Genomic DNA, 17,142 nt, shown 5'->3' on the forward strand with positions numbered 1-17,142 from the left:
ATAAGGGATTTGTGGCTAATCTTAATGAAAATAAATAGTAATTTATATGAAGTAAATATTTCCTGGTATGTAGACTAATCAAGTTAATTATCTATAAATAATTCCAGACACACTCTTTAAATATATATATATATATTTATCCCATTCTCTTTTCAAATCTTTAAAATTCTTCTGTCTCATATACACTAAGAAAAATTTCTCCATGCTTGGCCTAGTAATGTACAGCTTGGAAAAGGTAGCAAGCCCTCCCCCATAAATCTAGCACAGGAAAGAAAAAAAATCTACTTAAATAAAATAAATGTAAGTCTTACCTGATCGTCTAAAACCGGTAGAGACAAATCAAGGAACGATTCATGAACCAAGGAGACCTTAACCAACCAAAAAAGAAAACGTAAAAAGGAGGAAAAGATTCATTTTAAACATTATATAGTAAGATCATGGGGGGGTGCTAAATTTTAAAATAAAGGCTTAGGAAAATGAAATGAAAAATTACACAGTGTTGAGGACTCTGGATTAGGGGAAATCAATTAAAATATTAAATAACTTCTTCCTGATATAAGGAGTGCTCATAGTTCCAGGAAAAAAACTATGCATACTTGGACAGTTCAAAAAGAATATCTTATAAAACTAACTAGACATTTCTGTTTTTGAAAGAAACAACTGATAAACTGTACATTATTAATATTAATGCATAAATCCAGTCTGCACTACATCTACTTACAGTTCTGCATTCATCACACATGATTGTACTAGTTAGTTCACCACCAAATACTCGGTCCACAAAACTTGGTACTGATTTTTTCTTTTCATAATCTATAAGGGGAAAAAGTCTATCAATTATCCTTATATAATTAATGAAATAAATCAAAACTACTTACCTATCTAACCCTAAAATTTAATTTTAATTTCCTATCCTATTGACTTTTCTCTATTCATAATTACCACAATTTTATTTTTATGCTACAGTCAGCAGCATATACTCCCCTTCTAAGCATAACACATTTTAACATAATCACATCTTGTGAAAAAGAAAAAAAAAGTTCTTATCCAAGATCTAGTCAGTGGAAAATAAATTTTGCGAGTCAGTGAGACTTTCTGTATATCAGTATCTTACCTAGTAAAACAAGCAGATCGAGCTACACACAGAATGCTATTTTAGCTCGCTTCTAGCTCTAACATTCTAACACCAGCAGCAAGTTTGGGAGTAACTTGCTTTGTGAACTCCACTTAAAACAAAAACAAAAAGCCCTCAGGAGAGTATTTCAGACAAAATCCTCCTTTTATTTTTCTATGTTCCCAGAAATAACCTTGATAAGTTTAGCATAAGGTGACATAATTTAACTACCTAGTAGTTCAACTTTCTAATTACATGAAATGTGTAGGCCTTATTCAAATGACAGGTGTCATTTATACAGAAACACATTTTATGACAGACAGTGCAAACAGGCTTGATTCCCTCTCTGTTGCTGGCCAGGCCAGCACCAAGGGCACCAAGGAGGTAAACAGTTGCTATGTGTTGATTCTGAACTGTGCTTTACAATACAGTAGTTGCTAGTCATTGGGGCCACCTATATTTAAATTAGTTAGAATTAAATGAAAATAAAATTTAGCTCCTCAGTTGCACCAGTCACATTTCAAGGGTCACATAATAAGAAAAAAGTTATCTCCATGATTAATAAACGAACTGACAACTCTCAAAGACAATCACTGCTAATTAAAGTCTAAGCTTTTGAGGGAATTCCCTGGTGGTCCAGTGGTTAGGATGAGGCGCTTTCACTGCCAGGGCCCGGGTTCAATCCCTAGTCGGAGAACTAGCTGTTCCGACTAAGATCCCACAAGCCATACGGCGCGGCCAAATAAATAAATAAATAAAGTCTAAGTTTTTGAAAAATAAAATTGTGATGTCATCTTAGCTCTATGTTTATAAATTTTACCATAATATTGCATAAAAAGAATACACCAGAAGTTAAATTTTTCTAAAGTATTTACCTTTGGAGTATTGAATAATTGTTTTAAATCAACGAAGATAAAGAGAAATTATAATAACTGTGGATAATATAAATTATTAATAACTGTGGATTTGAAATACATGTGTTAGCGATCTTGTCCTAAAGTACAGAGGAATTCAACTATAGTGCTTTAGTTCAAAAATTCAGACATTACCTTTAACTTTATTTTTTAGCTCTTCATCCACTTTTTCAGTAGAATTACCAAATGCTTTAAGAATTCCTTTACTCACTCTCTAAAAGTAATAAAATAGATATATATACCATTAAATTTTATAGTTATTTTCCTTAAAAAGTATGTAATCAAGTCAAGAAAGTGATCAAGAATTAATTAGCTCTCCAAACTTACTGAATAAAACTTAATATTTCTAAAATCACATTTTCAAAATTAATTCCAGGAGCTAAAAAGAATTATACTTAAAAAAACAATCAGTAACCCCTGAGCAAAGGCACCATCTTATCATTTCAAGATTTTAACCTACTCAAACCAAAGCTTTTCAGAACATGCCTACCTCCTTTGAAAAGACCACTGAAATACCATGTCCTAGAAGCAGAGTGGATAATGAGAGCTACAGGGACAAACTCCAGTGCTCAAAGTCTAGCTCCATCACTACTGGATGACCTTGAACCAGGCACTGAACTTCTCTATACTCTAGTTTCATAATCTATGAAGTGAGAAAATGACTCACAGAATGGTTGTGAGGACTGAGTAAGGTAATGCTTACAAAATACTGAGAACAGTGCTTGACAAAAAATAAGAGCAACATAAATATTAGTTGTTATCACTGTGTTATTACTATTATTAATTATATCCACATCCCCCCAAATTACTTTATATCCTGGTAATTAACAAAAAAATTAAAATACAAATGTTCCCTGATTCTTACAAAATAAAAATACTTCTTAGATTCAAAAAGCAGTGTTAAATCACGCTCAGAATTAAGAGTAAGGGTGCGCTGCAACTGGGAATCGTTTGGGGGACACACATTTTCCAGTACCTTATAGCTCTCCTGGTATAGGCTAGTACAATAGAACCCTTAAAGAACAATAACGCTGTAAACATCAAGCAAAGTAGAGCATTATGAAAAGGAGACTCATTTCTAATTCCCTTCATTCATTCTAATAATTAAAATATACTGGTTGAAAAGGCTGAAGAAAAATAAAATTTTTAATATAATGGCCTCAACTAGTTTTCACTGCTCTAATAACTCTTAAGATATCAAATGACAAAGAAGTTAATGAAGATCAGATTATAAAATACACTGATCAAAATATGCTAACTTGATGTTCTTCTGCTCTCATTCCATCCAATAAATAGCGAAGCAGCTCCTGGCTGTCTTGCTGCTGATAGCCTTTAAATCGCACTGCTCTACAGAAAAAAGAAAAAGAAAAACAATGGTGAGTCTACTAAAATGAAACTATTTTTTTATAAAATCTCAGGATCATATCCCAAATCTTGGAGTGTTCACTAGTTTCTCAAAAGTTTGTTTAGTCCAACAACATCCTTAGTAGATTTAATTTTCATACAAAGTACATATTTTTTAATCCAAATGAAATAAACCATGCTTTAATATATCTACTGAATTAACTCTAAAGCTAATAATTTTTCCATATTATTTCCCAGCATCCTACTGATGCACTGAAAGCACAATCAAAACAGATACTCACTTTTTACAGACCTGAGAAAAGAGTTCTCTAGGTGTCACGATTCCCTTTTTGGTCTCTTGCATCTCATTAAGAAACTGGCTCATGGCTAAAGTAAGAGGGCCTGGAGGCTCAAGGTTTATTTCTAAGGGTTCCTGAATATGGGAATAAAAATTACTTTTTTCAGTCAAATTTTGGAATCATTTATTTTATCGAAATGTAACTAGTCAACCTTTATTCCTATGTTCCTGACAGAGCTGTCCCAATTAAATTCTCAAAATGTACATCAAAAGATGGAGAAGGCTTCTGGTCATAGACTTTGATAAAGAATTCAGTTCTACTGTTTTAGATTATCAGGAACTTACTACCTAGGAACTGAAAGAGCCAAAGCAAAATGTAAATAATAAAAATGGATAAGGTAAAATTCATTTGGCTCTATAGCATTTAAGTCACCTGAAAAGATGTCAAAAATAAGAATGCAGGCCTACGGCTTCACAAACATCAACAGCATTCCCAAGAAAGAAGCCAAACACTCAGCACAGCAGTACATGGCATACATAGAGCAAATAAATGTAAAGGCCCCTTATAAATTTCCATTAGCCTGAAAATCCTTAACTTGGTAGCTTAAAACCAAATAAACAAAAGAGGTGAAAATGAGCATCAATTCTTAAAAATAATTTAAAATGCTGCTATTCAGAGAGGAAAAGTACTGAATAAAAGAAAATTTTAAAGTACGTACTGTTAATGCCAAATCAGGTGGTTCAATTTTTACAATTGTTCCAGACATTTTTACTTCTTTTAGTAGTTCTCTAAGCACGGGTGTTTGTGACAAATTCTGGAATGTAGTATGGAAAAGAAAGGGAAAATTATTTAAAGGCAAACCAATTCATTCAAATGTTTTTTAAGTGCCTATTCTACCAAAACAGAAAATCATTATCAACACTGCAATTTTTATTGCGACTGTCAAACAAAAAGTAACTTCATGCTCTTCCCCCCACTCTAATTGGTTCATAAATACTTCAGTTCTGAGCTGCTTCATCACCTCAGAAGGTCATTCTCCCAACCACCCAATATGAAGTAGCTACCCTACCACCACCACTACTTACCACTATGTGCAACTAGGCATTTGTTTCTGTACTTGGTTCTCCTGTTTCCCCCACCCAAGTGAAAGTTCTTTGAGGGCAAGGGCCATGTTTGTTTTGAGCCCTATTGCACCCCAGTGCTTAGCACAGTGTTTTACTGTCATGCAAAGTAAACATTCCCTTGAGTTTTTTTTTGAAAACATAGAAATAAACTACTTACAAGGGAAAAGCTCAAGCCTACAAGTAGCAAATATGCAAAAACACCCTATGAGGAAAACACTAGATTTCCTTAAAGGGGGAAAAATTAATATTGGCACCTGCATAACTGCATTGAAGAAACATGTATTTCCCAAATTACTGAGTCCTTTCACAGTTATTTGGGAAGTAGAATTCATGGAAGGATTTTCTTTAGCCACGTTTTCCTTTTTTTCTCTCTCTTGTTCATTTTTACTCTCCTTTTCTAGTTTTTTATTTTCAAGTTCAATATTACCACTATCTTTTGCTGCTTTAAAAAAAAAAAGAAGAAGAAAAGACTTATTAGCAAAATGTATAACACAGCCATACCAAATGCAAAGTTATACTGGGGACCAGAATTTGTGAATTTTACCTAATAACATGATTTGCCACCTGTTTGATTTTAAATGTTTTCTTACAAATATAAGTAAATTACCATCAAGAGAGAAAAACCAATAAACAAAAAATATTCAGAACTGATGTAAGCATTACTTTGACAAATGAAACCAAACAGTATATGCTTCAATATAAATCCCTTTTTAATGCACAAATGTTTTCTACAAATGAGCATATCTTACCCTGTGAAATCAGAGTATAAAGCAATCAAATAAAGAATGTGGACATGAAATAAATTTTTAAATGAAGTCTGAGGGTCAAAGACCAATCCTGAAGTTAGGAACAAACAATTCTGGCTCCACAAAAGATACCACTGTGACAGTAAAAATGTAAACAAGCTTTTAAAGCAAATGATGAAAGCCAACCCAATTAATTTAATTATGTATGAAAAAAACCTGAGAAGTATCTGGCCTTCTGAAGGAGTTACAGGCACTTTACTTTCACATCATCCAAACAAATGTAACAAAATAAATTCATTATAAGGCAGGTCTCCCTTAAGCCCCTGTGCCAGGGTATGGGAATAGGGTGTTACTGCCCATTACTTAGTCCAGACTCTACATCACATTTGACTATTGTTTCTCAGATTCCCTTCTAATTCTAACTCCTTATAATTATCTATATTCTCACTGTTTTACATTCTTAACCAAAAATAGTTTGAAATCAATCATAATTAATGTTATTCAGCTATATGTAATGCTATGGTATGTTAAACTAAATATCAGCAGATTATATAAATCAACATTACAGTATATATTAAGAAACAAATGATTTTACCTGATTTTGGAGCTGTAATACCGGCTTGTTTTCTAACATAATCAACCACCTGACCCAATCGGTTTGAATTACAATACTGGACCTCATCATCACATAGGTAACACCTGTGTCCCAAAAGATCCCAGAGAAGAAAAGTAACAAACTGACAACCACAGAAGGGCACTAATTTTAATTCATGGAACCCAAAGTGTGTAACCCTCAAATTATTCTACTAAAGAAACTGAAAATTCTGTTTTGAAGGAGACTATACATATTAACTCTGGTTTACTGTTAAATAAGGTTAGCCTGAATTATAGCTACATATAAATACTGTGAATATACTCCAAATATTTTACTGAAATGGCTATTTATAACATTAAAGTGAAAGTTTTTTCTAATATTTCAAATCACAGACCTACATCATCAAAATTAACAAATTTTACAACTGACAAATGTTCAGTGAACACTGCTATGTAAATGGTTTTTAAAGATGTAAAATTTTATTTTAATGAGGTTAAAAGAAATACCAGCCTGACATTTTCATGCAAATTCATTGCCAAAATTTACTATATTCTCAGTTTATCTGGAATTTGTCCTTAGTGTCCCAATTTTTAAACTAAAAACAATCTACCATATACTTTGTAATATCACAAGAAAGAAAAACAAGTGTGAAAATTCCTATGTCTTTTCCATGCTATAATTTTTGTGTTTGTACAATACTAAGCAAAAGCTTCTCATAACATCACATTCTCTAGCCTTCTGAAAGTGATGGTATTTAAACAAATACTACAAAAATTTTAACCTTCTTGCTCTTTAAACATTTCAAACACCTCCATTCTCCAACATTTCAAATGATTTCCAGCAAATGGGCACAGGAGTTGAAACTCACCATACACTCCAGTTGTCCAAACTAAGAACCAGACAATGAGGTTCAGATCTCGGCGTCATATAGTGCTTCAAGGCATGCTGCTCCTGAGAATTTCTGCCGCAGCCCTAGAGAATCATAATCATAAACCTCAAAGCCACAAAAATTCACCAGGAGAGAATTCATAATCTACAATGAATAAGGAAGTGGGTCAAGAAATTCTGCCATTCTTATAATATTGAAAATAAAACTTTAGACTCTAGAGAGTCCAGATTTTGTTAAAACTTAAATATGAATAGGCAGCTGAGGACATTTAAGGAAGAAGGTATTTATAAACCCAAGCACTAGAAGGACTCTTCCACTCCAACTTGTCATTTCCAGTCCCAACTAAACCATGCTAATGTAGTCATTCACTAGTTCTAGTTTAGACTCCTTAACATCTTCCTAAGTATCTTCCTAACTTCAACCTTTCTTCATATACATATTTTTTAGTTTAATATTCCTAAAACAAAGCTCTGTTCATATACTCAATTCAAAAGTGATGAATTGCTCTTAAACTCCTACTCACCAAACCTGATACCCTCTGATCTCAATCCACCTTTTCAGGATTATCCCCCATAATCTCCTATTTGAATATCATCTACCAGCTAAAACCACAGCCCTTCCACAATACAATTTTGTTCACATTATTCCATTTGCCTTGAAATTCTTTACTGTTACTGCCACTGATCAAATCCCACCCAGTCTTCAGGATCTTGCTCAAAGGTCATTTCCTCTCAGAAGCCTGTGCTTATCCTTCAAGATAAGAAAACACTATATTCTTCCTCTAAACACACTCCTACAAAACATGGTATAAATTCCTGGTGGCATTCCTTATTTTCTACCTTATATTAAAGTTGTTAATGTTGATATCCTTCCTCCCCTGGAGTGTAAATCCTGAAGGCATGAAGAACAGAATTAACCTATTACCAAAAACCTAGCAAAGTGAAGGAGGTCAATAAGCATTAATTGAACAAGTAAATGGGAGATTTTCACCTACATCTGCATAGGCATATTCATAAAAGAACATGACCATATTGTGTGTCTCCAGGTGATTAAATCACAGCTAAGAAATACATCTTCACTGTGTATCTATCTGAACCAGGCTTCCAACTCTCTTGGATAGCACTACAATAAGTGGTCCTGTTTCTATTGTAGCTACTAAAATTATCCTTCAGAGGGGAAATATTTATCAATGGCTTCTAATCCTTCAACTATGATATCAAACCTACTGACTCAATTTATCCTGCTCAACATTTAAATCTAAAATAAACTAACATTTGATATTAATTTTGAAAATTTTAACACCATTTGAGATTATCTGAAACTTAAACATGACATGAGTTATCATAAGACAACAGGTGAGAATCCCTTGCTAACAGCACAAAAGATAACTCTACTGGGATAAAAGTTAACAGTTAATACTGACATTGTCTTACCCTTAGGAATTAAAAAGATAGCAAAATAGATAAAATTTATAATAAGAAATGTATTGTGGAAAATTTGAAGTAGTAAAATATATTCACCCTCATCATATGTATCTAACAGGTTAAATGAAAACTTTTCAAATATAAATAAACAATAAATATGTTCTTTACTAGCATATAAAATTTTTTTAACTGTCTGACTACAATAAGGTACCATCTATCAGAATGTTTAAAATAAAAAACTGTGACAATACTAAATGCTGGCAAGGATGTGGAGAAAGTGGATCACACATGCTACTGGTAGGGATATAAAATGGTACAGCCATTCTGGAAAAGTCTGGGAGTTTCTTAAAAACTAAACATTTAAGGGGATTTCCCTGGTGGTCCAGTGGTTGGGACTCTGCACTTCCACTGCGGGGGGCATGGGTTCAGTCCCTGGTCCGGAAACTAGGATCACATGCTACGTGGGGCAGCCAAAAAAACCCAAAAAACTAAACATTTAATTATCATATCACCCAGCAATTGCACTCTTGGACATTGTCCCCAGAGAAATGCAATCTTAAGTTCACGCAAAAACGTGTACACAAATGTTCATAGCAGCTTTATTCATAATCACCAGAAAAGTGAGATAAGCCCCAATGTCCTTCAACAGGTGAACAGTTAAGGTGTGGTATGCCCATACCATGTAATACCACTCAGCAATAAAAAAGAACTATTGATACACACAACTTGGGTAAACCCTCAGGTGATTAGGCTAAGTGAAAAAAGCCAATCCTAAAATGTTGTATATTACATGATTCCATTTATATAACATTTTTAAAATGACAAAATTTTAGAAACAGAGAACAGACTAGTGGTTGCAAGGGGCTGGGGGGAGGGATGGCAGTAGAGAAGTGAGTATGATTTTAGAAACGCAACACGAGGTCCATGTAATGTTGGAACTATTCAATACCTTGACTGTGGTGGTGGATACACGAAACTACATAGGTGACAAACTGTACAGAACTTAATACACACATACTCACATGCACAACACACATATACCCACACAAACGAAGAGAAGTAAAACTGGGGAGACCTGATTAAGACTGATGGATTGCATCAATGTTAGTATCCTGGTTGTGATATTATACTATAGTTTTATAAAATGTTACCACTGCCCAGTAGTCCAGTTTCCTAACATATAAACTTAACACCACTAAGGCTGACTAAGAGGCTCTCCTGACCTCTAGTACCAAGGTAATACCTGTGAGCTGTTCTGCAACCCAGATACCACGCAACCCCAAGGTATTCATTCCCCCAGCAGCCAGAAATGTGGCCTGGTGACAGCTCACAGCTCAGTCCGTCGACCCCCAAGAATTATCCTCAGTGGAAGGAAGCCGCCTTGCCCAAGGTTAGTTCCCCTCCCCAGGGTCAGCCCATATCCAATGGCTGGTCTATGCACAAGTACAAAGGCCTGGCCTCTTGCCTCAATTCAGGACCTCTCTGAAGGCCAGAGTTCACTGTGGGATCAGCTGAGACCCCGTAGCACTGCCTCTTTGCTCTCCCTCTGCCTAAACTTGCTTCCCTCACTGTTTTCCTTGGGTGGTACCTGAGAACACCCCCCAATAAACCACCTACACACAAATCTCACTCTCAGAATCTGTTCCCCAGGGAACATGACCTATGCCAGCTAGCATTCTGGTCACCCATACTGTACTTTTAGGTAATATCTTCTAAAAGAAGTTCATACTTATATAAATTTTTAAGTTCATACTTAAATAATAAAATTCCATATCAATCAAAATCTAAGCATACCTGATGGCCACATTTAAGACACAGCCAAACTGAAGAATTTTCTTCCGTTTCTTCTTCAGATTTATCTTTTACTTTATTGTCTGTCTTACAATCTTGGCAAATGTTCCATTCCACATTCACTAAAGCCTTTTTCAAATTACCTTGTTCCAATCCTTTTCTAATGTGTCTGCACATAGGTTCTATTAAAACAAATAATAAAGGAGTACGTGAGGTAAAATATGTCTTTCTTCAGTTAATCTCAAAACTTACACTTGATTTGAACTTCAAAAATGAATTTATAAACAAACTTTTAGATAACCTGAAAAGTTAAATTTTTGTTTGATATTTGATTATAAGACGATTACGTAAGAAAGGGATGTTATACAAATTTTGAAGTCCTTGGTATAACTACCGCCACCCCAAATCACTTCAATTTATTTATCACATCTATTATTCTCTTTATTTTAAAAGGTTTGTAGAGAAGGTCCCTCATTCAGTCAACAATACAACTACTGCACACCTGGCACTGTGACAGATGCCATGGAACCTAAAAAGTGACCAACTCACAGCTCTTTCTTTAAGCAGCACACATTCTGGCAGGAGAAGCAAATAAATAAATAAACGTACAAGAATCTCTGAAACATGCTATAGCAGCACGAGAAGGTTGATGTCAATGAAAGTTTCACAGGGGAGGTAATGTCTGCATAATCTTGGAAGATATTTACAGTAACAAAAACTCATATTAATTAAGCACTTAACTATGAGTGTGACACTGTGCTACATTATCTCATTTAATCCACACAACCACCCCAGAAGGAAGACTCTACTATCCCCAATGACTGATGAGAAACCTCAAAGTTAGTGCCCAAGGTCACATAACTACTTAACAGCTATGCCAGAATTTGGATTCAAGTCTTTCTTATTTCACGCTCATACTTTAAACTATGACCTCATGGAGTAAAGAACAATCTGAAAAGGCCACATCTCATGAACAAAGGGATGGCGGCGTAAAATGTACAAGTGCATGCTGTCTCCTGAGAATGGCAGTCACGCATGTTTAAAAACGAGCAGCTGGACCTGAAACTGAAAACCCCCGCTGGGGCTAGATCACTAACAGGCTTCACAAGCCACTCTAAAGGGCTTCAGTTCTTTGAGGGCCCCTGGAGGTTTAGAAACTCATCAAGTGACACAATTAGCTTTATGTCCAATGAATGTGCACCAAGAGAATATAAATGCAAGTGAGATCATATGAAAAACTACTAAATCCCAGTAAGTCATCAAAAAAACACAGACTGGAAAAAGAAAATACTCTTTTTCAACTAGCAAATCAGGAAAAGATTTTTACAAATGATACTAACCTGTGTCAATAAAGGTTCAGAGAAATGGGCACTTTGTTACGCTGCAAGGGGGCCTGTAAATTAGTAAAACATTTCTGAAGGGCAATTTGGCAATAGATCCAAAAGAGCCTTGAACACGTTTACACCACTTAATTCAGCAATTCTAATTCTAGGATCTGTACCAAGAAGAAGATAACCAGATGTGCACAGTTTTAGCTACAAAAATGTTTACTATGACTCTATTCATAACACTGAAAAGTTAAAGATTTATCTACATTTGTAACAGTAGGGGATTACCTAAATAAATTATGAAATGTGCAACCATGGTCTTTTACATCAATGGAATAAACATCACGCCATTAAAAATGTTGTGCTATTAAATGACATGTCTATACAAAGAGTAAGTTAAAATGCAAATTACAGAATAATGTACACTTTGATCCCATTTTTACATATTAAAATAGATGTCCATTTAGGGATACAAACAGTACTTTAAAGATTTAGTTTGTGAAATATACCTAAAGATTCAGAAGAATCATCAATTGGAACAGTTTTTCCCTTTGTCCGTTTCTTTCCCATGTTGGCACTTTATGGATTACTTACTGACACAAAATAACAATCTAGAAAACAAGATAAAGTTAGCTTGACAAAAAAAAAGTATGTTTTACAGTTCTCTTGGAGACAGTAACATAACTAAACCACATAATTTTGTGTGTCTATTAAGTTACAAAAACCATTCACATGTATCATCCAGTTTTCAGTAAGAACCCTGAAGTAGGGTATTACCTCTGTTTTTCACAGCCTAGGAATCTGATTCTTAGTAAGGTTAAAAGGTTTTCAATAAATGTAAAGGTCAGGAGAGAACCTACACCTTCTTACACAGATCTTGAAAAGTCTCAGCCCCTTACATTATTAGGAATTCAACTTCTCACTAGATAAATGTGGAATGGTGGTGGCACTTTGAAACAAGATAATTTCTCGTCCTTCAAAGCCATCTTTCTTAGCTCCTGCAGGGAATGCAATTTGATTGATATTTCTCAAAGAAAATTAAAAATAATTCTGAAAACAATCTCTTAGAGGGAGTTAGAAAATTCACAAAATAATTCAAAGCCAAATATAAAAAGTGACACAAGGTTCTGCATTTTTCCACACCAGGATTTCCTACGGATGTTAGCTGAAAATCGATTACATCTGCATTCTCAACCATTTACATTATATTCTTGACAAAATCAGTTTGGACTACTATGATAAATCTAGTTCATATCAAATCACCTCCTTAGTCAACAATTAAAAATTAGAAAACATGAAAAATACTGAAAGTACATACAGGTCTACCTAATAGCGGTTTTATTTTTACATACATTAGAATAACTTAGTGTCAAAATCACTTAACTGACTACAATAATTATTTTACCTGGGATGCTTATTAAAATTCTGATTGCATAAATGGAAAGTAGGACCTGGGACATACGTTTTTAAAACACTTGCCAATTAATTGATACTTAGCTGTCATTGTGCTCTGGCTTAGAGTATTAGAAGTATTCCTCCTTTAGCTCTTAATGGGTTAGGGTAACTAAAGGTAATTCCAAAAGGTTTGTATGAAGAATGAGTGGCAAATTAAATAACTGTTAACCTTTTCAAAGATAATATAAAACGTAACAAAGTTTCATGTTTACAAAATAAATTAACTACTAACAAAAGAACACAACTATATGGGTATATATAAAATGAGCGTATATTTTAAGTAATTTTCTCACCCCAAGATAATATTTAACATAATTTCTCTTATCTAGAATTGCAGATTTTAGGGGAAAAAAACAGCATCCAAGTTCTTGCCTCCAATCCAACTCCCTCTAATCTGTGCTGCATGCCAGTACCAGACATATCTTCCAATAATGCCATTTTCCTCATATCACCCTCTTTTTTTTTTTTTTTGCGGGGTACGCGGGCCTCTCACTGTTGTGGCCTCTCCCGTTGCGGAGTACAGGCTCCGGACACGCAGGCTCAGTGGCCACGGCTCACGGGCCTAACCTCTCCGCGGCATGTGGGATCTTCCCAGACCGGGGCATGAACCTGTGTCCCATGCATCGGCAGGTGGACTCTCAACCACTTTGCCACCAGGGAAGCCCCATGATATCACCCTGTTGATTCAAAGTATTTAACAGTTTTTCAACCCACCCTCCTATGCTGTGCACTCATGGTCCCTTATAAATTGTTCCCACCGCTGTGGTAATCCTTACTCTCATTACTTCTCAACAAAGAACCACTAATCTTTGATCATATAGTGCTTCTGATCTTCAAAGCCTTTTCATAAGTATTATCTCATTTGATTTTCACAAAACCCTTTAAATGGAGCATTTCGGTAAAGAAGGAAACTCAAGCAAAACGATGAAAGATCACAGGGTGGCAGAGATGGAACTAAAACGCCGATATTTTGGTTCCAACACAGAATCAAGCCAGTCTCTTCAGTATCCTTCACTCCAAAGCACCCTGCCCCTACCTCTAAGCCTTTGATCTCCAGATAGTTCTCTCCATCTATCCAAATCTTCCCAATTTCTCCAAGATTTCCACTTCAATGGAGCCTTAGGCAACCATTCTACTCTAAATGAACCACTCAACTCTACTTCCCCAGCTAGTGTGCACTATTCATCTTGTACCCTAATCAGATACATAAGTGGGCTGCTTCTTAAATCTTTAACCTGGACATGTGTTATTTCCCTATCTGGAATCTAAAGTTCTAGAAGCAAGAAATGGTTTTCAGTGTTACTTCTGAATCGCCTATAGCATTTAGCATAGTGTTAGTACATAGTAGGTCAAGAAATACTTCTTGCATTGAAATAGAAAAAGATAATAGTACCTGAGGAATTAAGGATGATTATAAGGTGCAAAGGTAGGTACATAAGAATGAAGCACACAAGTTCCAGTGAAAAAGAGAAAGGTAAAGAATGAAGAAATCTGCAGTAGTGAAGACAGCACTAGCAAATCTGGTTTGAGGACTGCAGTAGCCCAGACTCCAAAGTAAAACTTGAAAGACGAACTGTAATTGCTGCAGGCAGAGGACAGTAAGGGGGTTGCTTCAATGATGTGGAAAAGCTCCAATAAATTATTTTTAATTTATTTTATTTATTTTTATTTTTTGGCTGTGTTGGGTATTCGTTGCTGTGTGCGGGCTTTCTCTAGTTGTGGCGAGCGGGGACTACTTTCCGTGTGGTGCGCGAGCTTCTCATTGCAGTGGCTTCTCTTGTTGCGGAGCACGGGCTCTAGGCGCGTGGGCTTCAGTAGTTATGGCACATGGGCTCAGCAGTTGTGGCTCACGGGCTCTAGAGCGCGGGCTCTAGAGCGAAGGCTCAGTAGCTGTGGTGCACCGGCTTAGTTGCTCCGCGGCATGTGGGATCTTCCCGAACCAGGGCTCGAACCCACGTCCCCTGCATTGGCAGGCGGATTCTTAACCACTGCGCCACCAGGGAAGCCCCTCCAATAAATTTTTGACAACTATAAAGGGCATCTAATGAGTCGTGAGAAGAGAGTACTGTGAGTACCATCAGCTATAATACATCAATAAATCTATACAATTTTTCAGACGAGTCTTCAGATGACCGTTACTTTTTGCAGGACTCCACACAAAGTTTAAATCAGAGCTGGTTTTGCCGGCTCTCATATTATCCAGTTCCCTTCTCTCTCCGCCCTCCCAGTCTTCCCTCGGTTCCATTAAAAATGCAAGCGTCTGGAAAACTTTGCAAGACTAGAACACGGCTTTCAAGTTTTGCATACATTTATCCTACCCTGGGAGCACCGAATTGGTTAGGTGACAGATGCTGCCTATCCTACTAACCACCACACGGACGCGGCAGCCAACTCAGCCCCAACCCATAAGGTGCCCCTAGCCGCGCGGCGCTCGCCACACCTCCCTTTCCCTTCCAACTGCTCCGCACCCACTGGGGAACCTCGGGGTCCACCGGGTCGAGGAGGGCGCCAGCACCAACAACTCATTGGTCAGCTCCTGGAACGGACAGGACATGAGGCCAATGAGAACGCGGTACCGGGCCGAGGCCAGGGAACGTGCTTAAGGACGAGGGCCTTCAAGAGGAGAACGAAGTCGGGCAGGAAATTCGGACTCCCGGCGCGCAGGAAGTCGTGCGAGCGGTGACTGCGAGGCAGTGGGAGCAGAACTCACCCACGGCGACAGCGCCCATAACTGCATCCCTTAATGGGCCCTCGGGCTGGGCAGCCTGCTCCGTCTTCCTCCGGGTGACGAATTGAGAGCGACAGAGCGGAAGCCAGCGTGACCCCTAGAAAGCAACAACTTCCGTTACGCAGCATTATGGGAAGTGGCTTTGGCCCCAGGGTCCGGCGGCACTGACGACAGTTAATCAGCGCCTGCGCGGGGCTCACACCGGAAGTCTGAACGCGGCAGCCCCTGGAAGCTTGGCTGTCAATGAGTATTTCCCGCTCGCGTGTGACTCTGGGGTTATTGAAATACTTCTAAAGTATGGGTACCAGGTGGTGGTGGTCAGCCCTTTGGAGTCTCCTGGATAGATACCTTACTCAAACACATCGCATCTGAAGGCTGGCTGAGAGGGGACATTTAAAGTTAACGCTTTTTTCCCTAATTCTGTCCAGTCGACTTCTAAAGTTGAATATGTAAATAGTCTTGAACTAACCTTGCCGACACAGGGTAAAATTTACAAATATTTACTGTTTACTCGTTAGAAATAGGTAAGTGCCAAGCCCTCTGTAAAGTGAAATAAACATAGGCCTCATCGCCCTGGACTATAGTCTTATGCAGAAGACACAATAATTGCTAGGAAAAAAAGATGCAGGTGGCAATAGAAAAGCAGGCAAGGGCTATAAACAGGTAATTCACAATAAAAGAGCATGATATGAAGAAATATTCATCCTTATTAGTAATCTGATAAAACTAGGTTTAAGTGGCATCCTAGGTACTTCCCTGGTGGCGCAGTGGCTAAGAATCCGCCTGCCAATACAGGGGACACGGGTTCGATCCCTGGTCTGGGAGGATCCCACATGCCGCGGAGCAACTAAGCCCATGAGCCACAACTACTGAGCCTGCGCTCTAGAACCTGTGAACCACAACTACTGAAGCCCGCGTACCTAGAGCCCGGGCTCCACAACAAGAGAAGCCACCGCAATGAGAAGCCCACGCACTGAAACGAAAAGTAGCCCCTGCTCGTTGCAACTAGAGAAAGCCTGTGCGCAGCAAGAAGACCCAACACAGCCAAAATAAATAAATAAATAAATAAATAAAAAGAAAGTGGCATCCTAATCTGTCCAATCGGCCAGAGTAACGGTGGTTAAATTTGGGGGGAAACTGGCTCTCCTGCTCTTTACTGCTATAAGTTTTCTTCATTCAGCACATAGGCTTTTTTTTTTTTTTCTATCCTAAAAGAGGCTTAGGGCCATTGTACCACCTGCTTCCTCTTCCTAGAATGCTGTTCCCTTTTGATCTTATTCTAATTTTGTTCACACTTTAAAAGTCACTTCCTCACAAAGAAATTGGCTGCGCAATCTAGGAAACATAGCTACCCGATCACTCACATCACCTTATTTTACTTCTCTACCCAG

At 37.2% G+C, this 17,142-nt stretch overlaps 1 protein-coding gene across 6 annotated transcripts in view; it reads right to left on the reverse strand.

Annotated features, from left to right (window-relative positions):
* The window catches only part of USP16 (ubiquitin specific peptidase 16), a 30,456-nt gene that overhangs the window by 11,462 nt on the left and 1,852 nt on the right, over positions 1-17,142 (reverse strand). The window contains exons 2-13 of one of the 6 annotated variants that reach the window (XM_082840123.1): positions 15,734-15,848; positions 12,078-12,179; positions 10,244-10,422; positions 7,005-7,108; positions 6,137-6,240; positions 5,050-5,234; positions 4,390-4,485; positions 3,675-3,805; positions 3,288-3,375; positions 2,164-2,242; positions 722-813; positions 312-368 (exon numbers count right to left, since the gene is read on the reverse strand). In XM_082840123.1, coding sequence (XP_082696249.1) covers positions 312-368; positions 722-813; positions 2,164-2,242; positions 3,288-3,375; positions 3,675-3,805; positions 4,390-4,485; positions 5,050-5,234; positions 6,137-6,240; positions 7,005-7,108; positions 10,244-10,422; positions 12,078-12,138 — 1,176 coding nt within the window. In that variant the 5' untranslated portion in view covers positions 12,139-12,179; positions 15,734-15,848. Of the gene's footprint in view, positions 1-311; positions 369-721; positions 814-2,163; positions 2,243-3,287; positions 3,376-3,674; positions 3,806-4,389; positions 4,486-5,049; positions 5,238-6,136; positions 6,241-7,004; positions 7,109-10,243; positions 10,423-11,580; positions 11,634-12,077; positions 12,180-15,733; positions 15,862-17,142 lie in introns of those variants that run through there. The other 5 variants (XM_082840121.1, XM_082840122.1, XM_082840125.1 and 2 more) reach the window with 5 other exon arrangements.

The sequence above is a fragment of the Leucopleurus acutus genome, assembly GCF_964270905.1.
Source record: "Leucopleurus acutus genome assembly, chromosome: 5".
Lineage (NCBI taxonomy): Eukaryota > Metazoa > Chordata > Mammalia > Artiodactyla > Delphinidae > Leucopleurus > Leucopleurus acutus.